Genomic DNA, 26,779 nt, shown 5'->3' with positions numbered 1-26,779 from the left:
TATTTAACATGTATGGGACTAACTGCCATCTGGGGGAGGGGGTGGGGGGAAGGAGGGGAAAAGGTGGAACAGAAGGTTTTGCAAAGGTCAGTGCTGAAAAATTACCCATGCATATGTTTTGTCAATAAAAAGCTATAATAAAAAAATAAATTTTAAAAAATGAAGGGGACTGGATTAGACGCTTGTTTCTAGTTTTAGAAAAAAAGAATAACCACCAGTTTATTTTATCCACAGGAGGTGGGTGCTATTATCATCCTCATTTTTAAGTTGAGGAGAGGAGGCACAATGACTTGTCCAAGAGCATACAGACAGTAAGGCAGAATTTGTGCTAAGGTCTTCCTGGCTCCAGGCCCAACACACTACCCCCACCCCGTGGAGTTGTCCCATATGTCCATGAATTATCCCGCGTGTTCTCGCTGTGATTGTTTATGCTGTCGAGTTATGGCAAACTTACGGACGGAGGCACAAGGTGAGGGGTCGGAGGCACTGCAGTCGCTATCCCTGGAGGAAAGACCCCCGCTGGTAAGATCAAATCCACTGAGGACTTAAGTCACAGAAAGGAAACAAGCTTGATTGTGGCGACTGCGTTTGCCATGGGCAGGGGGCAGGGAGGGAGGTTAAGGGGCCTCCGACTTGGCCGGTCTCGGGCTCTAAAAGCTTCCTTGGGCCCAGAAATGCCTATTAAAACGCCATCGGGTCAGTTCCCGGCCAACAACTTTATCGGCCAACAAGGAATTCTAGTCCAACCAAGGTCCACCGTGACTCCGTCCAATAACGGCCCTGGGCTAAAGGGAAAAAACAGGCTTTTCCATGACTCCCGCCATCTCCTTTGGCTTGTAAGTCCCAGAGTTTTATTTGGATTAGGCCTCTGGGTTAGCCTCTGGCATGTTCAGAGCTGCCATGAAAGAAAAGCCACTCATTCAGTTCTATTTGAGTAATTGAACATTTGCTTCTTTTCTTTGGGACTAGATTTTGATCAAAGACATGATATTTTTCCAAGGCCTTCTCCTCCCTCGCCCCAGAGCCTTTTCTGCAGCTCGGCCTAATCCTGGGGGTCCGGCGAGGGAACACGGCCATGTATAATAGAGAGGGACGTCTGGAACCTCCCAGAGGCCGGACAATGGAAGATAATAACTGGGGGTGGGGAACACGGGAGCTGTCCTCCAGGATTTGAAGGGCTGTCACTTGGAAGAGGGATTAGCCTTGTTCCTCTTGGTCCCAGAGGGCAGCAGAACCAGAAGCCCTGCAAAGATGCAGATTTAGGCTTTTATGTTAGGAAAAGTCTCTAACAATCAGGACCGTTCTACCAGCGAATGGGCTGCTGAAAGGGCTGCCGGGACCCCTCCCTGGAGCGGTCTGGATGGGGGTCCAGAGGGACACGGTAGAGAGACTGGCGGCCACTAGGTCTCCTCTCACTCGGAGATTCTCTAATGTTAAGAATTAATTTCCTTTCTGGGCTGCTCCAAGCTTTCCCATGGAGAACGAGACTGGGCAGAGAGGAGTCTGGCTGCTCTCAAATGTTGGGATTCTGAAAAATTCAGTTTCTTGGGACATTTGCATTTGATCTGAGAGAGCGTGGTGGCTGCTGGGCCCCTGGGAGCCTCCGGGGGCTGGGGACGCGCTAAGGGTGCCGGGAGGGCGTGGTTGGGGCAGGAGCCTGGAGCCCCCCCGCACAGCTGCGTTTGGGCCACATCCTCCCCCTGCTGACCAGACCGCTCTCCCTCACAGCTTTGTTTCTGTTCCCCAGGGCCCGGGGCACCACGAGCCACTCCTCTGAATCCTGGCAAGAAAAGCTTGATGAAGTCTCAGAGCTGGGAAGGACCTGAGAGACCGGTGAGTGCTACTGATCCCAATCAGGAGCTCCCCCCATCATGGGCTGGTGGGTCGGAGTGTGCAAGTGACCTAGCCTACTCAAGGGACAGAGGGGGAGACTGAGGTTCAAGGGGCCAAGGGACGGGCCCAAAGCTTCATGGGCAGTGTCAGAAGTAGATTCCGTCTCCGTTTCTGTCTCTAGGTGCTTTCTCTCCCTGAGAAACCAAAGCCCCCACAAACATCTCGGGATGAGAATCCTGCTGTTCTCACTGTGGGTACAGACTCTGAGCCCACCTGTGTATTATATACGTGCAGCCCGGGTCTATGTGCCAACGTACCCCTGTGTACACGCACACGTATGTGCTCCCTGAATTTGGTGCCCAAGGCGAGGTTGCCCCGGGGTCCCCACATGTAACGCGTTTGCATCTTCTGTGTCCCCAGGCCACCCCCAGAGCCTCCTCCTGGTGGGGAGATGAGCCTGGCCGTGCAGGGGCTGAGCAGCCCCTCTGTGGCCCGGCCCGTCCAAGCTCAGTCCCCGGGGGCCACCCAGAAGGCCTGCGACAGGAACAGGAGGAAGGCGGGGCTGCCGATTAAGGAGAGGCCTTTGGGGGACGACGGATGCCACGCAGACTCTCTCTGTAGACGCCGCTTTGCTTCTCTTTCAAGCCCACCCGTTTCTATCATTGGAATCCGAGGATCCGGGTTCGAATGCCGCCGGTTTCTCAGGCGCAGGAGGGCTTGGGCTCAGCGGCGGCTCTGGGGCTGCAGAACCTACCTTGAGCTCTATTTCTGCCGCCGTCGACTTGGTGGTTTCCAGCTTCTCCACCAGTTCTGTGTTGTCCAGGAAGCTCCCCTCCGCCGTGGACAGGTGCAGGAGAAGGTCGTCTTCCAGGTGCTTCAGCTCGATCTTAAAGTCATTCTGCTGCTTTGTCAGAACCGACTAATGGGAGGCCAGAAAGAAGGGGTCGTCAAAAGTCCAGACTTTGGGCCTGGAGCTCAGTCCCACGCCATCCACCTCCTGTGGCCAGGGTCCCTATGACCCCCTCACCTGGAGGGGAAGCTCCGGAGAGCCCTTGCTACCTGGGAGAGGCAAGCAGTGGGAAGGCTGCCCTCTCCTTGGTTGGCCCCTCTTCTCCTCAGGCTGGGAGGGACCTTCTTGCTCTGGGGAGGGGCCCTGTGATTGAGCTGCCCTGGGTCACATGCTGGAGCCGGGCCTCAGACGCAGGTCGTCCTGGCTCCCAAGCCCGCTCCCTCCCAGCTGGCTCCTGTCAGTGCTTGCGGAGGCCGGCTTTCGCTTTTCCCTGTCCTACCTTGAGGTTTTCCAGATCCGGCCTTTCCACGCTAACCACATCTGCCAACAGCTGGGCCTCCAGGCCATCCTCGGTGACCGTGAAGTTGAGGAGGGTGGTCTGAGCCTGGAGCTCGGGCTTGTAGTGAGGGTTGGCCAGCTTGGTGTGCAAGAGGAGCCGGAAGCGGGGGTGGAACTCACACTCTCTGTCTCCGAGCCTGATGAACCTGGGGGGGTGGAGATGGACACTCAGAGGAAGCCCCACCTGCTATGGGCCTCCCAGCCTCTCCGTGACTTGTAATCACAGTCCCCGTAGAACAGAAAGTCCTCCATCTTCCCCCCCAACCCTTACCCTTCACTGCCAAGTACGAGAGTCCCTGAGGTGGTGCCATAGTGGAAAGAACACTGGCCTTGAGAGGAGGCCCTGAGTTCAGATCCTGCCTTGTAAACTCCCTATAAGATCCTGGGCAAATCACTCAACCTCAGTTACCTCCCCTGTAAAATGGGAGTGTGGTGGAGTTCATTTGAGCTTGAATCTACGAGCCTGCCTGACATGTCGACTCCGTAAGACGGATGCTTCCGTATCTGTCTTTGTGTCCTTGGGATCCAGGGCAGATCCTGGGACTAAGGCGTCAGAATGTTTGTGGAATATATTGGATTACTTGCTAACTGGAGGGAAGGGAGGGAGAGGAATCTGGAGCACCAGATTCTGCAGGATGAATGTTGAAAACGAACTTTGCAGATATTTGGAAAATAAAAAACCTGTCTAGAGGAGGGGGTGGGGGAAGGGGAAGGAGAAAAATTTGGAACATAAGGTTTTACAATGGTAAATGTGGAAAATTATCTGCATATATTTCAAAAATAAAAAGTTATGATGAAAAAAAAAGTGTTGATTGGTTTAATGAGTATCTTACAAATCAGGACCCACAACCCCCAAACTTTTTCCAGCTCTCATTTTTGGAGTAATTTGGCAAAAGATCCACGTTTCACTTAGTAAAGACACGTGATTCTGTGACCATTTTAGGAAGGGCCTTGATAAATAACAGTGTCCAGAGGAGGAAAGTCAGGACAGTAAAGGGCCGTGAGTTCTAGCCCTGTGAGGATTGTTTGAATGAGTTGGGGACATTTATGCTAAAGAAGTGAAGATTCATGGGGGACGTGAATATTATCTTCAGTTGTCTGAAAGGAATCAAAGAGAGACATGGAGTCATAGGTAAAGGACATTACCTTTCCATGGAAAAGGGATTAGGCTTGATGTCAGAGCAAAGGTCTCAACCATGAAACCATCTCAAAATAGAATAGGCTTCCTCCTGAGTAGGTAGGGAGCTCCCTGTCATGGAGGTATTCAAGCCAAGGCCGGATGACCAGCTGTTAGAGTAGGCGTAGAGAGCCTCCCCCTTTTTTTTCTGACGTGGATTGACTAGTCTGAGGTCACTGAGGCTCCTTTCAATTCTGAGATTCTCCAATTCTCTGTCAAGCCCCAGATAGTGAAATACAGACAGAAGAGTTGCTAGGAGAAGCCAATGGGCAGAGGAAGTCCCGTCCTTCACCTTCAGACAGACACGGCAGCTTCCCTCCTGACATTGAGCCTGTGCTGGAGGAGGCAGAAAGGACAGCGGATCCTGTGAGAGTTCAGGTAGTACCAAGGTCCCAGTGTTACACGAATGAAAGGAGGAGATCTGGTTATAAATGGACAGTTTAAGCCTTGCTCTGAAACACTATTTCATAGTTTTGTGATTTTTAAAAAAAAAATTTCCTGAGAATAATCAATTGTCCTCAATGGGTATGTTTATGGTCTATGAAAGACAAAAAATGAATAATGACTCAGTGGGTTTTATCATTGCTTCTAGGTTAATTTTTTGTTAACTGCCAAGCCGGGAAAATTAAACAGACCGCAAATACTCTCTCGTGATTTGAAGGATCTAAGCAGCAACTGTGTTAACCAGAGGGGTGGGGAAAAGGATAACACAGGTGCTGTTCTGTTTCCATGAAAGATATCTGCCCAAAGGTTATGACGTCGAGGATGGAAAGACCAGTCAAGGAGCTCCTAGGTTAGACAAAGTCAAGGAAGAGACGGGTAAGAAAAAGAAAGTAGCAATCTGGGGGACTGGTCAGGCACATTCTCAAGGAGGAGAGTCACCTCTCAGGCTGTCTAGGAATAGAAAGTAAATTATTTTTATCATCTCTAGGACAAAGACCATGGTAGAGTGTCGATGAGATCAAAGTCACATTCTCTGTCCAGATTTTAAATCTCAAGGAGGACTTAAGATTTCCTGGGGAAAATACTTCATTGGATGTCACAGACCCGTGTTCAAAACCCACTTCTACCATTTACTAGAAGTATGACTTTGGGTCAATGACTTCATTTCTCTTATTTTCCTCTTCTGTAAAATGAGAGGCCGGAAGATGCGTAATAACCTCTGAGGTCCTTGCTATGACCTTGAGCTTGTCATTTTGTTGATCGAGAAGCAAGGGATCTGTTTAAGGGAACACCTTTACTTGTGTGAGATGGAGCTGGGAGTAGTCTCTTGGGCTCCTGCTCCCACTCGCTTTGTACTCTCCTGGGCTACCCGTGGCCTCTGATGCAGCGTCTCTAACTTGGAGCTGGACCCAAGGGGGACCCTATGAGAGACCCTGGATCATTTAGCCCTGAGCTTTGTCCACTTCTGGAAAAGCCATTCAAATCCAGCCTCAGACACTTAACACATATGTGTGACTTTGGCAAGTCACTTAATCCCTTGAAAAACAAGCAAATAATAAAGGCAACAAAAACAACAACAAAAAAACCAAAACCATGGCACCCAAGCTACTTCCACCACACCAAGAAGAACTACGATACTTCTAAGTATTGAAGCTTCAGCTCCTCTTGGGAGTGATCTCCACAACATGGAGGAGGGTTTCCACACCAGGTCTGCCCATCAACTCTCCTGGCTCCAGACTGCCCAGGACAAAGTCCATACTCCAAGGTCTGGCATTTAAAGCCAAAGGCTTTACATTTAGTTCCCTCCTGCCTCTCCTCACATTCTAACCCATGGGACTTCCCTGCTGCAGAAGCTTGTCTCAGGCTGGAGACATCCTCCTTCCTCCTCCTCCTCCAGGAAGTCTTTCCTGACTCCAAAAGGGAATCTTTCTGGGGTGACAGTCATTCAAGAACAAATCCTTCACTGCTACCTCCTCCTCCCGCATTTATTTTTGTGGGAATCCATATTTGTCTTACAAGAAAGGCTGCCAGAGCTAGGTGGATGGGGAAGAGCACCAGCCCTGAAGTCAGGAGGATTGAGTTCAAATCTGGCCTCAGACATTTAATGCTTCCTAGATGTGTGACCCTGGGCAAGTCACAACCCCAATCGCCTCAGCCAAAAACCCCCAAAACAAAAACAACAAAAAAAGAAAGGCTGCCAGAAAAAAGGGGCACCCCCCTCCCCAGGCAGGCATTGGTTCCATGGTGAAGGAGGAGCGTTCTGTCCAAGACCAAACTCCTTCCATGAGACCTTTTCTGACCCAAACCCTCCCACAGACACACGTTAGTGATCCCTCCACTCCAAAATGTGTTTGCATTTATGTCCCATTTTGAACTTATTCTTGTGAGCACCAATTGTTTACCATCAATAGAACATAGCTAACATTAATAGCTAATTCTTATTGTGTGGTGCTTCATAAAACATAATGTATAATTACATATATAGGAAGCAAAGGAGAAGGAAAGGGAACCAGCACCTTCTAGGCTAAGCTCTTTACAATTCTCATCTCCTTTTATCCTTCTAACAAGCCTGAGAGGTCAGCACAGTTTGGGAAGCACAAGGGTCACTGGGAGAATATCCTGAGAAAGATGGGGAGAGGCTGGAGACCCAATCACCTCGAGATCAGGCTTTAGCCAGGAAGACAAAAGGCTCCACGCTCATTTATTTATCAGCGAATGTGAAGGATTGTCCTGGGCGGCCCCAGAGAACAGAGCTAGAAGCAGGGAGGTATAAAGGCAGGTGGAGACCATAGCAGAGTCTCTGAGCTCCAAGGGCCCTCCAAGCAGCTTCCCGTGCTCACCGGACAGTCCTCCCTCCACCGTACCTCATGGTCCAAAGACCCTCCCCTCCTGGAGACCACTTGGAGGTCTCTCTCATCGGCAGGAGGCCTCCCTGCATCTCAGTTTCCCTAAAATGAGCACAGATGATCTTTCTATAATTTCCTGATGGAAAATATGGCGCACACAGGCTGCAAGTGTTTTTCAGTGCATTTCTATACAGGTTAAAAAAAAAAAAGCAGGAGGGGGCTTCCTGGAAAATGCAATAAAGCTCACCCACTAAGGGTGGAGGGACCCGCCTCCCTCCCAAACACACACAAAACTCGCCCAAGAAACTTTTCAATGGACCTCTAAAAGCCTTACGGCCAGCCCGCTGCTTCAAATTGAAGAGCTCTTGATTGGGCGAGTGACCTCCAGCCGCTAGGGAGGGAGGGCAGCAGAATGGATGTGGACAAGGGAAACGGAGGCGAGGAACGGTTACTTAGCAACCCCAGCAGGAGCGGACTTGGTCCAACCCAACTCGGGAAGAAAGGTTTTGGCAGAAAAGTCCCCAGCTGGCGGAGCACCCAGGGGCACGGAGCACAGTCTTGAATAGAAGGCACAGGTAAGCAGCGGCGCGCTCTGCCTCCTGGCAGAAAGGGCCCTCCTGTGGGAGAGAGGGCACACTCACACACTCACAATCACACCCAGTCTGTGCTCCCCGGCTGCTTTTGTGTAGAAAACAAGTCAAAGCTTTAAAAACCTGGCGTTCCGGTTGATCATTTTCCTTTCCTGTTAGAGATATTCAGCCACAAAGTGATAAAGGCTGCTGGCTCTGTCGCTCTGTGCCTTACGGAGCCTTTTTGGGTCCAAATAGAGATCAACCACAGTCCTTCCCATTTTACAGATGAGAAAGCACTTGCCAAAGTATCACACGCCCAGGAAGGTTTGGAATTGGGTCCTCCGATGGCCAGGTCAGGACTCCTGGGTGAGAGACCATGTTAAAATGCAGAGGATCCTGGCTCACATCATACGGACTGGACACGTGGGCGTGGGCTTGGCCTTTGTCAGGGGCTTTTAAAAACCTAGAAGCAGCGAACTCCCCACAAGATAATAAAGAAACAGGGTAATTTCACACGGTCACACCTGTGGAGAAACAGGCAGATGGAACAGTGGAGAAATCATCGGTCAGGAGGACCCGAGTTCAAATCCAGCCTCAGGCACTGTGTCTTTGGCAGGTCACAAACTCTTTTCGCTTCAGTTTTCTCATCTTTAAAATGTGGACAATTGAGGCAGCTAATGGTCACGCTGCCGGCGGCTGTGTCGCTGGTGACCGTTACGGCGACTGGGCTGGTTATCGTGGGAGTTGTGTTGGCGATGGTTGTTAGGGCTGGTATCGGGTAGTGGTAGTGAAGGCTGTGCTGTTGGGATGGTGAGTGTTATCTTTGTGTTGTTGGCATAGTGAATGTTACTGTTGTGTTGTGTTGTTGGAGTAGGGAGCGTTATTGTTGTCGTGTTGGAGTAGCGAGTGTTATTGTTGTGTTGTTGGCATAGGGAGCATTATTGTTGTGTTGTGTTGTTGGTGTAGGGAGCGTTATTGTTGTCGTGTTGTTGGAGCAGTGATGCTGTTGTCATGTTGTGCTGCTGGGTCGCAGTGGCGAGGGATGCGGTTGTGATGACGGTGCAGAGGTGGGGATGAGCACTGCTGGCAGTGGTTGTCACGGGCCCGGCTATCATGCTGGTGGTGGGCATTGTTATAAAAGAAATCGTGAATGAGCAGGGATGAACAATCCCCATGGTTAGAGAGTGAATCAAAGGGAAGGTCATTTTCTACCTTGAAATTCATTTATTTAAGAGTAAATGGTTTCCCCCGCCCCAAAAAAAAAAAAAAAAAGATCAGAAGCTCTTTAATGAAAACACTGAACCTTAGTAATGTCCGCTTTATGTACATCTTCCTTCCTGCTCTGTGATGGACTCCAAATGCCCTATTCCAGTTTTACCAAGAGACCTCTGACACAGAGTCACAGAAATGGAATATGAGAAGACACTCATCTTGGTTTGACCTTGAACAAATCATTTTATAACTGCCTGCCTCAGTTTCCTTAACTGTAAAACAGGGTAATAATAGTACCTACTTTCTAGGATCATTATGAGCATCAAATTAAATATTATCTTGTATTGGATTATTATTAATCATTATAACTCTCAACGGCCTGTTTTTAACAACTAGCAAAAGCCTTTTACCCAAGAAATTACTTTTTCTACATCTAAAATTTCATTATCTTCCTGCTTGTTTCTCTTCAATAATTCTCCTCAAGGACAGGGACTGTTTGACTTTTGTCTTTGTATCCCCAGGGGCCAGCCCACTGTCTGGATCCAGGAGATGTTTAATAACTGTTTGTTGTAGTGAATTGACCTTCCCTGAAGCTGGTCCACTGAAGAGGAGGGGAAAAATCCTGGTAATTCACAAGGTATAATAGATAGCCTGGAACATATTTGGAAATTAGAGATGATTCTGACCAAAAAATGATTGTTCCCATCTCATTGGAAGAAATGCTGTTTTAATGAGCTCATTAAAAGGTACATTAAACAAAAAAAGGAAAAACTAGCTTGTGAAACCTAAGGGCTTCACATGTTCACTGCCCAAATTTAAGTTTAAACTGGTTTTCCAGGGAATCTGGAATAAAGTACAACTGGTTCCACCAAAATGTCTGAATGGCCCGATTAAAAGAGGTCAAGGGATGGGGATTGTTGAAATAAAGAGACAAATGAAAAGAATACAATGTGGTAATTCAGGTATACAGCTTAAGGGGTACCTGGCACCCATGGTAGACCTATATAAATGTTTATTGCCCGCCCCCTCAAACTCAGCTTAGCACGCGGCTCCAGTCTACGCTTCTAGAGTGGTTTTACATCACTGCCCTTCACACCCGCTGTTCCCTGAATTCAACCTCTCATTCCCAGCTTTTGTACAGGCTTGTCTAGAATGGTTATTGCTAGAATGGCCTCTTTCTCTCTCCTTCTCTCCCTCTGTTTCTTTTTTCCCTCCCTCCTTCCTCTCTCCTCTCTTTCTCTTTTTCTCTCTCTCTCCTTCTCTCCCTCCCTCTCCCTTCTATTTGTCTGTCTTTCCCCCCATCTGTCTGTTTGTCCGTCTCTCTCCCTCACCTCTCTCTCCCTCCTCTGCCCTCTACCTCAGAGTCTGGATCTCTGACTTCATGCACAGTTCAAGCCCTTAGCTGCCTCCTTTCAGAAGCCCTGTTTCACACATTTTTTTTTTTTTTTTTTTTTTTAGCAATCTCTGCCTCATTAAGTTCTTCTTATATCTACTTAATTATTGCACCTCTCTTCTTCCTTTTCCTTCTTCTCTTTGTAGACCGTAAGATCCTGGAGGGGAAGGACCCCCAGCACCTTCCTTGAAGAGAGCCCCTAACACAGTGTCCCCTTGTCGAACGGGACTGTTGGACCGAGTGAAGAAACAACTTTTTGTTGTGTCCGAGGGCCTTCTTCCAGCCCTCGCGTGTGAAAGCTGGCAAATTCGCTTTGGAAAGAGGACACGCTGATAAATCTTCCCCACCATGTTTTCTGTCGATTGACACCATAAAATATATTTTACTTAGAATTAGGATTGTCTGAAGCTCGGTGGATTTAATTATTTGTAATTACCCCGTTGTTGTCGGACTGTAGCTCCTTTATGACAGTGCTATCTACTGTGTGGGTCAGGTCCCACTGTATATCTTTTCAAATACAGAATTAATGTACTATTGATGAAACCATTACCAGAACCAAATGAAAGTCGGGGCTGATGGATTGGTCCTCGGGGAGCTGTCAGACATGAAAGGAGTAATTAGTATTCATTACTCCATACTCCACAACATTCCAATTATTCATGAACTTTAACTTTTGGACTGCGCCTGTATCTATCTTTCCCGACTTGTGTTATTAGGAAGAAAAAACAAATGTCAGCTATCGAAAAAACAACCACCAGTAACCGGGAACTTAGAAAGGAGAAGAGGGGAAAACAAAGCTCTGCCGGAGCGCAGCCCGCGGAAGTGAACGCCTTTGGAGGGAGGGAAAGTTTCTTAGTGGAGGAGACCGAGAGTAACCGTTGGTCATCGGGAGTACTGGGTGTACAACCGCACAGAGAACCTTCCACTCAGCCAAGGTCCCAGAGAAGCCAATGAACGTCTATTGTAGATACCATAAGAGAAGAGGAATAATCCCTGCCCTCAGAGAGTTGACTCTTGATGGGGGAAGCAGCCCCAGAGGATGGAAGGTTCACTTTCCTTCTGGATGGTCACCAAATACAGTTTTGCCTTCTACCTGTGTGCTTTTCTCGGGCTTTCTCCAGCGCTGAGTGTGTGAGAGGCAAAGTCACAGACAGAGAGTTCAAATTTCCCCTCTGCCACTTCCCTATGTGACCTTCTCTGCTCTGAATCTCCGCTTTCTCATCTGTAAAAGGAGGAGGCTGGACTACATATCCCACCGTCTGGCGTGGCTCCCCAACTTGACACTCAGAGGTTTACATATTGGATCCTACTCTCGTTTCAACTTATCTCCGAGTCCCTCCGCCGTCACTCTTGCTCCTGAGCCCCCATCAGTGAGCTCAGTTCTAACCTTAGTCAGGAGACACAAGTGGTACCAAAAAAGACATTTGTGCCTCTGACTCTAACCCTGATCCTAAATGAGACCGTGACCTTGAGACGTCTCCTGCTGACAGCGGTCTCCTCTTGGGATGGGCGCCTTCTTTCCTAGAGTTTCCATTTGAGGAAACACCCACACCGGCTCTTCTCACTCCACTCCCAGCCCATGACCCCTTGGGATGCTTCTGAGGTTGCTCCTGAGCCAAGTCCTCCTCCTCCCCCTCCGTTCTCAGCCCCCTATTCCTTTCCCAACCAGAGCGTAAGCTTCTTGAGGGCAGAAACTGTCTTTCTTTTGGGTTGCATTTGTTTTCCCAGCCCTTAGCACGGAACCTACACATAATAAATACTTAAAATCTTTATTTACAAGATAGAATAGCATTGTTAGAACCGTAGCTATGAAACATTCCCACCATAAACCTGGGGCACATCCTGCTACAACATTCAGAGAATCTGGGGGAAGATTGGCAGAGATCTATGACCAAGGCAACTCATGTGTCCAGGACCACTGAGACCCCATGCCTTTTCTCTTCTCATGGTATCCTCATGTGAGTCTGTGAGGATCCCAAGTTAATTTTAGCTTTGTCTCCGTTCCCCATCTCCCAGGAGCCTCCATCTGGCCAAACCCCAAAGAGTAAGAGAAAAGAACCTGATGTGCTCTCCCACAGCTGCACTATTGAGGCTGAGGTCAAAGAGCATGCGCAGAGGAGGCAAGCGGATGCTACTGATCCCCATCTCTGGAATGGGCACATCAGCGTGCTCCCTGATCGGCATCCCCTTCTTGGGGCGCTGCAACTATAAAAATATGCTCTTCATGCACCAGCAGTCGTTGCAATTAGGTTCGCTCTTTGTTAAGGGCCGCAGGATTTGTCAAATGGCTTATTAAGCTAGTCTAAATTTATGTCTGAGTGCGTGCTGGTTTATTAAACAATTATAACTTGTCAGTCACTGCAAACAGATTGACTTTATGCAGCGTACCTTGCACAATAAATAATTTATTAATCCATTACCAGATTCTTCAAACAGAAGTGGTTGTATTTGGGTAAACCAGCTGCTGGGGCCACGTTTAAGTAAGTCTGTTTCCACTGGATATTAGAGAGACTTCTGAGGAGATAGATACCTGGGCAAGGGGATGGCCCCAAATACACTTAGGTGAGGGAAAGGGGGAGATGAGGGGAAAGGAGGAAAAGGGAAAGGAGTGCAATAACGAGCCCCATCTCCTACGTAGCTCAAGATGCCAGGGGACAGGGAGAGAAACGGGAAAATGGAGTTGGAGTCAAGGATCCGAGTCCTTGCATTTATTACCAACTTTGTAATCTCGGGTGAGTCCTTCCACTTATTAATGTCTGTGGGCCTTGGGGCCAATTGCTTCATGTCTCTGAGTCTTAATTCTCTCCTCTCTAAGAACCTGAAGGTTGTTCTGCCTCTAAACCTACAATCCCTGTTGGCTTAAGGTGAGAAACTCTCAAGTCCCTCCCACATTAATAGGAGACCTAGAACCTCCATCCCCATTGGTCCACTGGGTAGAAGGCTCAGGGTAATGCTTGGTGCTCATGGCAGCCATTGGGCAGGGGAGCAGAATGGCTTTCTGGGAAACCACTTGATGGCATTCCCATTATTCTGTCAACAAATGGGGCTTTCTAAGCACCTAGACAAGGTACCTAACCAAATTCTGGGAGAGGATCCCAGAATCTCCCCCTTCACCTTTTCCAGTATTTCAGGTACAGAGGGAAGCTTGAAGCTGTTTTGGTCTCTGGGTCAGTTGTGCCATGGCTCTGAGGGAGGAGGGTTACTAATAACATGAAATTGAAATCCTTGTGTAAAATACAAGTAGTTGGGAAAGACCTATACCCAGAGAACTTGACTCAAATCTAGAATGTTTGAGGGGGATACTCACTTCCCTCGTTTAATTGTGTTCCTTCCCAGCAGCGGATCAAGGACGGGATCGATCGTTTCATCCAAGTTCTCAATGAGTGTGACGTCTCCGAAAGCCAGAGCATTTTCAATGGCAGTCAAAAACCTGAGGATTCAGCCAGAACCGAAGCTATGAATTGGGTCGGCTTATACTTAAAATAAGTGAAAAACTTGACCCACAACCCATCCCACACTAAATGAGGGGCCTTTATAATGGGACAGCATCTATAATAAGCTGAGAAAAAGCCTTTATACTCTAATTTTAATCCATCCTGCATCAAATGAGAAGCCTTTGTAATTATAATTTATAATAGTAATATAATCTATAACAAGCTGAGAAAAAGGTAGAGTGGTTTAATTTTAAGATTCCTTGCTATGGGTAGGGACAGGCTGCCTCAGTCAGGCTGCCATTGTTCCAACAGTTGGTAGACCGTCTTTAAGAGAGGTTACCATTCTCCAAAGTCATCTTCCTGTGGCCCGGCTGTGGCCAGAGAGCTGGCTGCCTCTCTACTGCCAGCCTCCCTTTGAAGTCCTTTAAAAACTTGCTTAAGTAAACTGGCACAACCTTGGTAGACCCAGTGTGGTCGTACCCTTTGGTGGAGGATACAAAGGGATGCCATGTTGACCTTATAATTATTTTTTAATTAAATTTTATTTTTCAATTAACAAGCATTTATTTCTTTTCTTCTCTCTACCAAAGGGGAAGGAAAGAAAAATGAAACTTTCATAACAGATTTTCACAATCAAACAACACAAATTCTCACCCTGACCATGGTCAGGGGTTTTCACTACAGGCATTTAAGCAAATTTTGGAAACGCTCAAGGCGGGATCCATTTAGAAATGGTTAATGTACACAGACTCCACCCCAGGAGCTGAAAGCGCCTTGAGAAATTCCCTGTTACTTATCCTAGCCATGGGGCTGTGTCGGTTTGTCAGCGGGCTGCCTCCCCCCAGTATCGCCCCATCTGAAACTCCCCCCATCTGGGCAGATCATCCCCAAGAAGTACAAAGCTGGGAAAAGGCAGCAGTCTGAGGTCTGCTCTGAGTTTAGGTGGGATGGCCTTGAGTTGTTTTAGGAGATAACTTTAAGAGACTTTTTAATGGAGCTGAGGAGGGACAGAGCAATAACAATGTTATCAACAGGAGAAATTGGATTAACAAAGCTGGGCTGCAAGGGCCTTGGCCTTGGTCTGGCTGGAGCAGAATACTAAGTGACAAGATTAAATAGGCAGAGGCAGCCAAGGCTCCTTCCAGCTCCGTGAACCACCAGGTGGTTCTTCAAACCCAGTGTTTATTGATGTCTTTCTACCACTGGGCTAGGGTTGGGCCAGGATGGCTGCCCTGGGGCCATTAGGGAAGCCCTTCCCCTTGGCGAGCCAGCTTCTCTCTGGGTCCAGTCGTTGCTTCTATCCTTACCCGGCACCTCTGGGTCAGGGGTCAGCCCTCCTGCAGGTCAGATGTCAGATTCACCTACCCTTTCTGGCCCAGGCGGAGGACTCTGAGCTCAGCCCCGAACTTCTTCTTGAGCCACTTAATCCCCTGCTGCTGCGGGTCCACCAGGAGCGGCCAGCGTTCGGCGTGGGTGAGGATGGCGGCGTTTTCGGTGGACATGCGGTCGCCGGGCAGCCCCTCGTTGTTCCAAGCAGCCACGGCCGCGTCGTCGGTCAGCATGGCGATCGGGTCCAGGCCGGCCGTGATGGGGATGGCGACCTTGAAGAGCAGAGGCGCAGCATTGGAAACAAGGCAGGGAGCCCGAGCCCAGAGAGCCTCAGGGGCAGGGAGGTCCGGCCATCCTGTGTGCCCGGGCACACGGTGGAGCCAACCGGGAAAAGGCAGCCAGGGCTTTGCCCGACCCCATTTGAAGGAATGATAAAGAATTTGGACTTTAACCCCTGGCTGTTCCCGTGGTGATTACTCTGCTGAAAAGAAGGCTGGTCCAGAGACCTCCGGAAAACCAACCAGCCCATTACAGATTTCCTCTATTTCAGGACAAAGCTCAAACACCCCGAGTCAGAGTGCCAAACACACGGCCCACTGAGGCAGCCCAGTCCCAAGCAAGATGACAAGAGAACTGGGAAATGTGTGGCAAAATAAGTAAAAATATAATAGAACATAGATAATGTTACCAGATGGCTCTCCAAGTTATACGTAGCCTGCAGGGATTCCCATGCACACTTAGTGACCCCCATTTCTATTTGATTTTGATAACCCTGACCTAAGTCATCATGTTTTTTAAAACCATTTTTGCCACCTGCATTTCCCTCCATCCCCTCTCCAGCCAAATCATCATCTTTAACGTTTCAACCCCCTTCAAGGCTGCGATGTTTCATGAACTCAGTGTTGAATCTCCACGTTTGTTCCAAAACGAGCCTAAGAAAGTAGACGACCATCCAAAGGGAAGTGGACGATGGTGTAGGGATGAAACCGAATATTGCCGTGATGCAACTAAGGAAGTTACATGCAGATTACATGCAGGCAGGTCCATGTTCAAGTGTTCAGCTGCGTGGTGAGATTCCCCATACACAGAATACCCTCATGTCAAGTTTGTTCCAGATTTCATTCAACAGACATCATCCGGACCCCAAGGGGAAGAACTTACTTTTCCCATTTATTCATTTTCCCGATTCTCATTCATCTTCACTGCACTTCACCCCAAGGTTCCAGCCTCCAGAACATCTGGATCCCGACAAGATCCTCCATCGGACTCAGCCTCCCTTTTATTAACCCACAAATCTGCTCATCGTTCCGCCCTTCTTGCTTTAAAAGGGGGACGCCTCCAAGGGAAGGGAGGGCAAGAGGCTTCAAGGTGGGACAGAGACAGCCTCATGCGGGGCAGACTTGGGGAAGAAGCCGCCCAGTCATTTCTAAAACGCAGAAAAGATCCAAGTCCAGGTAAGGACTGAGGCCACTTAGAAGGCGAATCCCACAGGAAGCCCGTGTGCCAAATGGAGAGGGCAGCGGAAGCGGCTACAAGAGATACGGGGGCCGGGGAACCGGGTGTGAAAAAAATTAAATCAAAGAGAAGACTGATCATTTCTGGCTTTTCCTTTTATGTTTTTGTAAAACATTCCATTTACATTTATGGTTCTACAGCCGTAACTTGCACTATTGGTACTCAAAAAAACAAAACAAAAAAAAACCCAGCCCAAATGTGCCGAGTCAATTCAGAGATTCATGAAGGGACAACAAGAAAAGTGCCCAAGACATGGTCCGTTGTGGAGGAAAGCTCATCTCCCGTCACTATTTGTGCTATCTTCTTTTTGAAAGAGTTCCCAGAGTCAGCAACATCTGCATCTCTAGTAGAAAAACATTCTGGACCTTGTCGAGCAGAAAGAGCAAAGGGCCCGTGTTCGATTCCCCCTCTGCCACTCAGGACTTGGGGCAGGACGGTCACTAGAAACTGGGTTTCATGATCTCTGATTCCTTAGCTAGGGGTGCCTTGGTGACAGAAGGCGGGGCCTGAAGGGGCAGCTAGGGGGTGCCCCAGTGCACAGAGCGCCAGGCCCGGAGTCAGGAAGCCGTCATGGCTGTGTGATCCCAGGCAAGTCACTTATCTCTGTTTGCCTCTGTTTCCTCATCTGTAAAATAGATTCATTATCTCTAAGGTCCCTTTCAGTTCCAAATGCCACATACCCAGTCTCTTAGTATATGGCAAAGCATGTTCATTTCCTGCCCTTAGACCTATAACGATCTGAGCCACCTACAAATTAAAAAAGGTTTGATACAAACAAAACCAATGCAGCCAAGATTAGAATAGGGAAGCAGAAAATTCAAGGGATATGAACAATAATAATAAATAATACTACTAATAGTAAATATTTAATTTCTCCACCAGAGAATTTAAAATTCTCCACCAGGTGGAGAATAGCTGAATAAACTATGTTCGTTATGGATGTTATAGAATATTATTGTTCTGTAAGAAACGACCAGCAGGGTGATTTCAGAAAGAAATTCAATTCCAATAGATTTGGGATGGAAAGAGCCATCTGCCTCCAGAGAAAGGACTATGGGGACTGAATGTGGACAGTGTTTTCACCTTTTTGTTGTTGTTTGCTTGCATTTTGTTTTCTTTCTCATTTTTTTTTCTTTTTGATCTCTTTTTTTCTTGTGCAGTATGATAATTGTGGAAATACGCTTAGAAGAATTGCTTTAACCTATGTTGGATTGCTTGCCGTCTAGGGGAGGAGGTGAGAGGAAGGGAGGGAATAAATTCTGAAAACACAATGTTTGGCAAGGGTGAATGTTGAAAACTATAATTGCATGTATTTTGAAAATAAAAAGCTATCATTATAAAATTAAATCAAAAAAGAAATTCTCTGCCCAGTTTAGATAGTGGAGCCTTGGTAGAAGCTGGAGCTTCTCCTTCCTGTGTCTGCTTTGACACCATAAGGAAGATGCTACAAGTACCTTTTGGGACTTCAGGAAGGGAATCCACTTGCACTCCACCAGCTCCTGGCGGTAACGCTTCGTAAAATACCCGGCGTAGGACACGAAGGCGGCCGTCAGGAGGACGTCTCCACAGAGCGTTGTTTCTTGGGTCTCAAAGGAGGTGATGGACTGAGCCCAGCGGATTTTCTCAGACTGAAAGAAAGATCAGAGGTTTAGGGGAGAGATGGGATGGAGGCAGGTCAGATTTGGACCCTGAATCCCCCCCTTCCCCACTCCCACTTTGGCTGCTCCCTTTAGAGAGAGGGCCAGACTTTTGCGGTACGTCAGCCCTTTTTTCTCTCTGAAGAGTCATCTCATCACCCCCTCTCCTCCACTGAGCTTTCCAAGACCCAAATTCCCATTTCCTTTCATTTTCCACCATTTCCTTCTCATCCACTTTCTCATTCACAAGGGGACCCAGGGCTCTGGCCGAGGCTGCAGGCAAGACCCCCCTAGACTCTCCTTCAGGTTCTGTTTGGCCCCAGTACAAGATGTTCACCAGGATTGAATTCTTGAGAAGGAAAATGAGGAAATGTGAAATACAGTGGCAAGCTTAGTCACGTTTATGAGCAATCCCTTCTTTTTTCTAAGGTTCCATTTTGTCATCTGAATGAAGTCAGACATGACCTCGGAGGGCCCTTTCTAGATTTAAGGATTTCTTTAGGCAACAAGCAAGAGGAACACAAAGTCTGAATTCAAGGGCACAAATTTGATCTTTGAGGAATCACCGAGAGCTGACGAGATGAAATTTAAAACTAAAATATTTCTCTAGATGGGCATAACTTATTCAAAAGAAAAAAGTATAGATGCAAAAGTGAGAGAGTTGGGGGATAAATTTGTATATTAAGAAGGTATATTAATGTGTGAAAGTCTAGGAAGGAGAGCAGAGAGTATCTGGGTAAAGGTCAAAGGAGTTGTTGCAATATCACATGGACATTAGAGCGCCCCAGGGGTCTGTAGTGGGCCCTTTGCTGTTTAGTAATTTTATCAATGACTTGGATAAAATGATACTCTAATGATCAAATCCACAGAGGAGCAAAAAGCTGGGAGGAAGAGAGAACCTTGCGGATGACAGAAGCAGGATCCCAAAGGATCTTGCCATACAAGAATATTGGGATAAATTAATAAAATGAAATTTAACAGGGATCGATCTAAAGTCTTAGATTTGAATACAAAAAATCAACTTTGAGGTGTAAAGTAGGAGAGACATGGCCAGAGGGAATTTTTCTTCTGAAAAAGTTATGGGAAATTTGGCAAGTCCTCCATGAGATCGGGTGTACAAGCAATAGCAATGTTGTAGGATGATCAGCTGTAAATGACTTTGCTATTCTCAGCAATATAATGGTCCAGGACTACTCTGAAGGACTTATGATGAAAAATGCTTTTCATACCCAGAGGAAAAAACTGACTATCTCTGAATACAGATTGAAGCATACTTTAAATAAAAAAACAACAACTATTTTTCTTGACAGTTTTTTTTTTTTTTTTGGGGGGGAGGGTGGTAAGATCTATGTTTTCTTTCTTAACATGACAAATATTTTTAGAAAGAAAAAGCAAACTGATCAATACATTAAAAAAGTCTGAAAACTAGTACAACATGTAACACCACTGAACCGCCTATCTTTTCTTTCTTTGTTTTTGTTTTTTCTTTTTTTTCTTTCCTTCTTAGTGATTTCTTTCACTTTTGTGCTCCGCGGGTGGTTCAGACAGCAGTTGACCACTGGGTTTGGATCTCACCTTGAAAACTTATAGCTTTGCGATCTGGAAATATCTAATTAGCCCAGACCCCAACGTTCTCCAGTGATACCTTGATGGAGGTTGGGCTGTGGTAATCTACTTGCTGAACTTGGACCCGCTCAGTCATTCACTAAGTAATTATGCACCAGACACACACCCAGAAGTGAAATAGCCCCCATCCTCATAGAACTTGCAACCACCAAAGCCCCCTTCCTCATGGAACCTGCGTCCACCAAAGCCCCCTTCCTCATGGAACTTGCATCCACCAAAGCCCCCATCGTCAGGGAACTTGCATCCACCAAAGCCCCCATCATCAGGGAACTTGCGTCCACCAAAGCCCCCTTCCTTATGGAACTTGCATCCACTAAAGCCCCCATCCTCATGGAACCTGCATCCACCAGAGCCCCCTTACTCATGGAACTTGGGTCCACCAAAGCCCCCTTCCTCATGGAACCTGCATCCACCAAAGCCCCCTTCCTCATGGAACTTGGGTCCACCAAAGCCCCCTTCCTCATGGAACTTGCATCCACCAAAGCTTAAGGAGCATCAGTTTCTCTAGTGAGAATTACTGGCAGAATTATTAGCTCTGTGACCTTCATCAAGTCAATTAGCATCTCCGTGGGCCTCACTTTACCAGGACGAGACATGTCCCAAAGAGAGAGTTGTCCTCCATGGCAGTCTTTTGACCAGAGGCTGCTGGACAATGCTCTGCCAGTCACTTGGGGGCCTTACTTTACCTATACATAAAATGGGAGGTTTCTAGTCCACTTCTGGCCCCATGTTCTCAAAGCCAACGAACCCCCTGAAGCTATCTAACCCCCCGCTGGCCTTGCAGAAGTGCCCAATTCCACAGACCACCTGCAGGGACAAATTGGAGTCAGGGGGCCGGGGGAACCTTTCTCAAGAGAGGCCCTTCCTTTCTGGGACCAGATTCGCACCCAATTTTCCACGGGGGAGTTTCAGACGTTGCACGTTTCTCTCTTAAGTCACTGCCCGGCGCTCGGCAGACGGCGAGCCCATTAATTTGCAAGCACGGCCTCCCATTAGTCCGTTCTCCATCTCTGTTGTCTTTGCTTGGTGAATGGCAAATAATAAAGGGCACCCACCTCATTCTCCAAAACAGCTTTAACTCTGAAGATTTACTCAACGTGGAACGACGGTCCATTTCCATCTCCGATAATTCTGCAATCCCACCCGAGCCACATAAATCACCAGTGACTCCGGCTAACAAGGGTTTAGGAGTTGCAACATGAAGTGCGATAAATTTCCAGACAGTTAAAAATCACTATAATTTTATTCTAATGCATTATAGATTGCCTGTAATGTCATCCTGGCCGGGGTGACCCATTTCTAATTTTGAACAGCTGTTCAGCTCGGGAGTTAGTTAATGATTAAATATAAATTGCCTGATTTATTAGTCTGAATGGTTGAGCTTCCAGGTCAATGCTATATAGACAAAATCATCAGTCTTGATGCTTTTCAGAAGTTAACTGTCTCCTGCTCTAGTCAGAAAGAATTTATCCTCAAAGGAAAAGCTTTGGCGTTCTCAATCAATCCTTTTAAATCTTCCCCCACCTCAGCCCACGCGCCACCTCGCCCTTTCCATCCCACCGAGAACCTCGGAAGAGAGCCCTCGAGAGAGCTCTGGAAATGGCGACGGACCCCAGGCCCCGTGGGATCCCCTCTGGCACCGATGCTACACGGGTGAGGGAAATGTGGCTTTTTCCCTCCCCGGGGACCCAGGAAGGCAGACCTAGAAGGGCCCCTTGCTTGGTGCTTCGAGTCCACAGGGGTCTATCTGCTCAGGGATCCACCTTTGAGGAAGTGGCCCTGGTGACTTTATAATTGACTCACCCTGAGAAATCTAAGTGAAATGAGATTTCGGGGGGCTCCCGCCCAGGCTGGGAAGGCGCCAAACCTTCCTGGGACAAAGCAGGGACATCAGGGAAGACCCTGAACAAGCGGGAGAGTTTTCCTAACAGCCTGATGACAGGATGCAAAGGGCCACGGGTGGTGATGGTGGGAGGAACGGGGGGAGCTGCTGATCCCAGGAAGGAGCTGAATTTATCACAAAATCAATACTTCCCTGTGAGAGGTCGTGGCGTTTCTGGCATTCCAGATGGGCCAGAGCCTCTGCCCCAGAAGCCGGGGCTCTGCCCACTGCACCACACCGCTGGAAAGGTTGTCATTTCCCTCAGGCCCGATCTAAAGGGCAGTTCTGCCCCTCGGCGTCGAGCAGAAAAAGCTTGTTGCTCTCCACCAGGAGATCCATTTTCTCTCTCCTGAATTCCCTTATCAAATCTAAGTATCCCCCATTGTCTTAACTAGTCCTCGTACTGTAGCATCAGCTCCTGGGTCAGGGTGGCAAACAGACCCGGCCACAGGCCTGGGCAGGGGCCTCTCCCTCGGCCCCGCCCTTCCCGGCCCGTCTCTGGGGACCGGAAGATCCCGCCTCGGCCGCCCAGCTAATCCCGAGTCGTCCCAAGTCTTCCAAGAACACAGCCGGCAAGTTAACGTAAATAGCCGTGAAACCCAATTCTTTGAGAGGAACGGGGGAAATACATCGAACAAATGTAGCACCCTCCCGGTAAATATGGCCTAATGCTAATGGGAAGGAGGCAGTTTCCATCGGGGAGGAATCATACCCGCCCGCCCCAGAGATCCGCCTCGTGTGGGCGCCTTTGCTGGGCTCCCGCAGTAACTGCCCGGCCAAAGAGATGCTCAGCCTCCTGACAGAACAGTTACTTTTAGAGAAAGGTAAGAGCTGCACTACAGCGTCCTCCGCTTCACTCCCATTTTAGGGAAAACATACTTTCCTTTTATTTGTTCCTAATCCTAATTTTGCAAACTGGAAAGCCCACTCCCGATAATGGGGCAGACTTCCGCTGTTTCTGGGCCATGGATAATGGAGGCGGATAAGCCGTGATTCTCCCCTGACCCCGGGAAACATTCGGTCCCTGGGCTCCTTAGCGGGAGATTGCCTCGGTGGCCAGAGCACGTCCGTGGCTGGGCCCTAATGTGCTCCATCACCTCGTGGGTAACGTTCCCCTCTGGGGAACAAAGAAACACAAACAGGACGTGGTTTGTGATCCAAGGGAGGGCTGAGGGCGGCACGCTTTGTGATTTACCCGGGCTTTGGAAGAAGGGTGGGACTGTGGGAGAAGAAAGAACCCTGGTGCTTTGGGCCCCGTCCCGGAGGGAAACGTCACTTGCCTCGAGCTCCCCGACGAGCCTGTTGGCCAGCCCGATGGTCCTGCTGGTCTGGTTCACCTGCTCCTGGCACCGGACCTTCTCGGCGATCGCCTTTTCGAAGGATGCCGTGAGTTGGTTGAGATTGTCACCCAGATCCTGAGGGACAGAATCCAAACCGACTTTGGTCACGGGACCTGCTGTGCCTTAGCAACATCCCAGCCTCTTGGAGGCTTGTGGGACGCACATCCCCCTCTTCTCCCTAACATGGCCTTCCCCTTTTGTGTTCCCACCCAACTGTTTCTGCAGCACCTCCCGAAGCTGTCTCATCCTGGGCTTGCCCTCGCTGCCTGGTGCTCCCCTCCCTGGGACACCCAGGAAGCTCTGCCCGCTCCCCCGAGCCTCCCCGGGCCGGCCTCTATCCGCCCGCTCCCCAGAGCCTCCCTGGGCCGGCCTCTCTCCGCCCGCTCCCCCGAGCCTCCCCGGGCCGCCTCTCTCTGCCCGCTCCCCCGAGCCTCCCTGGGCCGGCCGGCCTCTCTCTGCCCGCTCCCCCGAGCCTCCCCGGGCCGGCCTCTATCCGCCCGCTCCCCCGAGCCTCCCCGGGCCGCCTCTCTCCGCCCGCTCCCCCGAGCCTCCCCGGGCCGGCCGGCCTCTCTCTGCCCGCTCCCCCGAGCCTCCCTGGGCCGGCCGGCCTCTCTCTGCCCGCTCCCCCGAGCCTCCCCGGGCCGGCCTCTATCCGCCCACTCCCCCGAGCCTCCCCGGGCCGGCCTGCCTTTAGGCGTGGAGGTTCAAAGGCCCCAAGGTCCCTCTCCAGGACGACAGGCAGCCAAGATCTCTCGGGTCTTGCTCTGGCAGCCCTGTCTGCAGGTGGGGGCGGCCCCACTCACCGCCAGCTTCCTCCGGATGGCCCCCAGCTTCTCCGTAGCTGCCTCCAGCTCCGCGTTGGCTTCGGCCAGGGCCTGGCGCTTGGGCTCCACGTCACAGTAGACCTGAGAGAAAGCAGAGCTGGAGAACTGCTCGGGCCGGGCCCGGGGCCTCGGCGTTCCTCAGGCTCCCGGCTCCGGCCAGCTCGGGAGTTGGTCCCCACGGCCCCCACAGATGTAACCGAGGGTTATGGGCTGCCTCGCTCAGGGAGCCTCCAGGGCACTCCGGGCTGTCTGGGATGCTTTGTGCAAGGGGACGTGCTGCCCAAAGGCAGGGGAATGGCTGCGATGAACTGCTAACGTGCTAAGCTAAGGTTGTAGGTGTGGGGCAAGAATAGATTTCAGGACCCACTAAGTCCTCGGCCTCGGTTTTCAGATGAGACACTAACGTGGGCAGAATGACTACGATGTGGCTATTTCCGACAGTAAGAGCACAGAGCACTTTAATCAGCACCCACTTATTAAGTGCCAGGAAAAGGCAGCAACGGGCCCGTCCCCGAGGATCCGAACATTCGGAAGACAGAAGTGGCAGCAGAGCAGAGGGAGGGCGGGGACCAGCAGCTGGCCGGGGCCGGGGGCGCTTTGGGGAGGGGGCCTCTGAGCCACTTCTGGGAGGAAGTCAGGGACTCGGAGGGAGGCCTGGGAAGTGGGACGCCAGAGCCCCAGGGGAACACTGCGTAAGAGAACTGGAAGGGAGGGAAGGAAGCAGGCTTTCAGAGGCCTCCAAGTGGCAAAGAGCCATCGTGACTTGCTCCTGGAGGAGCCACTGGAGTTCACCGAGTGGGTGCTGGGGGCCCGACGTACTCACGAGACCCAGAGGGGCCAAGCGAGCCACAAACCTGCCCGAGGTCACCCGGAAATTAGGCGCAGGCTGGGATTGCAGCCCGGCTCCCGGCTCCATAGCCTACTCCCCAGATGAGGAGGGCCGGCCATCGGGTTTCTCCCCTGGCCAGGGCCTTGGACAGCTCAAGCTCACCGCAGTGCACATAAAGGAGGTAACTGTCCAGTCTGGCTCAAGAGCACAGGAAGGGTTTTCATGTATGTGCAGACAACTGTCCAGTACAACACACAGCTTTAGTGGAAACCTTTGCTATGGAGGCTTCAAGGTGTTTCATACCTTTCTATTAATATTAGAATATTAAAAAATACTCTTTCCGCCTACCATTTGAATGTCTAAACCAACCCACTCAATGCAACCAGCATTTATTAAGTACCTGCTGTATTCAGGAGACTGAGAAACGGCCCCTGGCTTGGAGAATGGCCCCGATCTTCCTGCCCCCGCCTCTCCTCCCACCCAGGACGCCGACCCGGCCCGGCCCGGCTACCTCGTAGAACCTGACAATGTTGATGACCCAGGCGCAGAGCCCGGCGGCGGCAAAGGACTTGGTCCGGATCAGGTTGGGGTTGAACTCGGGGTCCCTCAGGTACTGCTCGTGAACCACTCTCAGACAGTTCTCCGGAATGTGCTCTTTGTCGTAGTTAATTAGTGCCTGCAAAAAGTCATCGACCTGCAAAGGAAAAGGCGCGTTGCCGTGAGCCGCCGCCACTGCCGAGAAAATGCCACGATCGGAAGGGAAAATCGGCTTTTAGGCCCCAGTCACAAAAGCGGAATTGGCAAGCGGCCTTCCTCCCACTGTTCGGCTTTTTCAGGCTTTCCCGTGTGGCGGGAGCATTAGCAATGGACACTTTGAAAATCTCTCCCACCCCAGGGTCGAACATTCAGTCCCGACACAGGAGGCATTCCCATTTGGAAGAGATGAAAAGAAAAATAATAATAATCAGAAAAAAGAAAAGCCCATCGCTTCACCTGCACTTGCACAATTTCCCTGGAACAAGAAATCCATGTAATTTTCTCCTGCCTACACTTGGCAGCCCTCACAATTCTGCAAACAATTAGTAACTTTCCAGCTGACACTCACGGTCACTTGAATATGTCACCCAAACTCTGCAAAGAAACGCCTTGGAGTCATGGGGACCTCAGCCCTCTCGGGCCTTCCTGCCCAGCCGAGGAGCCTGGGACCCTCTCAGGCCTTCCTGCCCACCAGGAGCCTGGGACCCTCTCGGGCCTTCCTGCCCCGCCAGGAGCCTGGGGCCCTCTCGGGCCTTCCTGCCCAGCCAGGGGCCTAGGACCCTCTTGGGCCTTCCTGCCCAGCCGAGGAGCCTGGGACCCTCTCGGCCCTTCCTGCCCAGCCGAGGAGCCTGGGACCCTCTCGGGCCTTCCTGCCCAGCCGAGGAGCCTGGGACCCTCTCGGGCCTTCCTGCCCAGTCTAGGAGCCTGGGACCCTCTTGGCCCTTCCTGCCCAGCCGAGGAGCCTGGGGCCCTCTCGGGCCTTCCTGCCCAGCCGAGGAGCCTGGGACCCTCTCGGCCCTTCCTGCCCAGCCAATGAGCCTGGGACCCTCTCGGCCCTTCCTGCCCAGCCAATGAGCCTGGGACCCTCTCGGCCCTTCCTGCCCAGCCAGGAGCCCGAGCCCCAGCAGAATTCAGGGTTGGCATTTCTTCAGGCAACACTTGCCGTGTCCCAAATGCTTTCTGTAGGTTCTCTTTGGTCTTTACAACAATTTGGGGAAGTGGGTACTGGTTATCTCCATTTCCCAGATGAGTAAACTGAGACTGCCAAGTGTCTGAGGCTGGATTTGAACTCAGAGACTCCAATCCCTCTGTTGTGCTCTGTTGACTGTCACATTTGGCTGGAGAGAAGCAGGGGGATTGACATCAATAGTTTGACTACTAGATATTTAAAAAAAATTATGAGGTTTTTTGGGCAACTCATTGTCCACCATGCACTACGGCAGAGTGGGGTTGGGAAAGCTGTCAGAGGCCACTTAGGGCAAGCTGTGTCAGAAGGATGCCCT

The 26,779-nt window shown here is 50.0% G+C and overlaps 1 protein-coding gene across 1 annotated transcript in view; it reads right to left on the bottom strand.

The window, feature by feature from the left end:
• DNAH11 (dynein axonemal heavy chain 11) overlaps positions 1-26,779 on the bottom strand; it is a 277,853-nt gene that overhangs the window by 32,555 nt on the left and 218,519 nt on the right. The window contains exons 60-67 of the mRNA XM_052001418.1: positions 25,252-25,434; positions 23,891-23,992; positions 23,028-23,162; positions 18,057-18,230; positions 15,124-15,359; positions 13,632-13,754; positions 3,123-3,327; positions 2,588-2,752 (exon numbers count right to left, since the gene is read on the bottom strand). Of these exons, the coding sequence (XP_051857378.1) occupies positions 2,588-2,752; positions 3,123-3,327; positions 13,632-13,754; positions 15,124-15,359; positions 18,057-18,230; positions 23,028-23,162; positions 23,891-23,992; positions 25,252-25,434 (1,323 nt within the window). The remainder of the gene's footprint in view (positions 1-2,587; positions 2,753-3,122; positions 3,328-13,631; positions 13,755-15,123; positions 15,360-18,056; positions 18,231-23,027; positions 23,163-23,890; positions 23,993-25,251; positions 25,435-26,779) is intronic.

Source organism: Antechinus flavipes, chromosome 5 (genome assembly GCF_016432865.1).
Source record: "Antechinus flavipes isolate AdamAnt ecotype Samford, QLD, Australia chromosome 5, AdamAnt_v2, whole genome shotgun sequence".
Classification (NCBI taxonomy): Eukaryota; Metazoa; Chordata; class Mammalia; order Dasyuromorphia; family Dasyuridae; genus Antechinus; species Antechinus flavipes.
The sequence above is the reverse complement of the archived record's forward strand: the minus strand, read 5'-3'. Positions and strand labels throughout refer to the sequence as shown.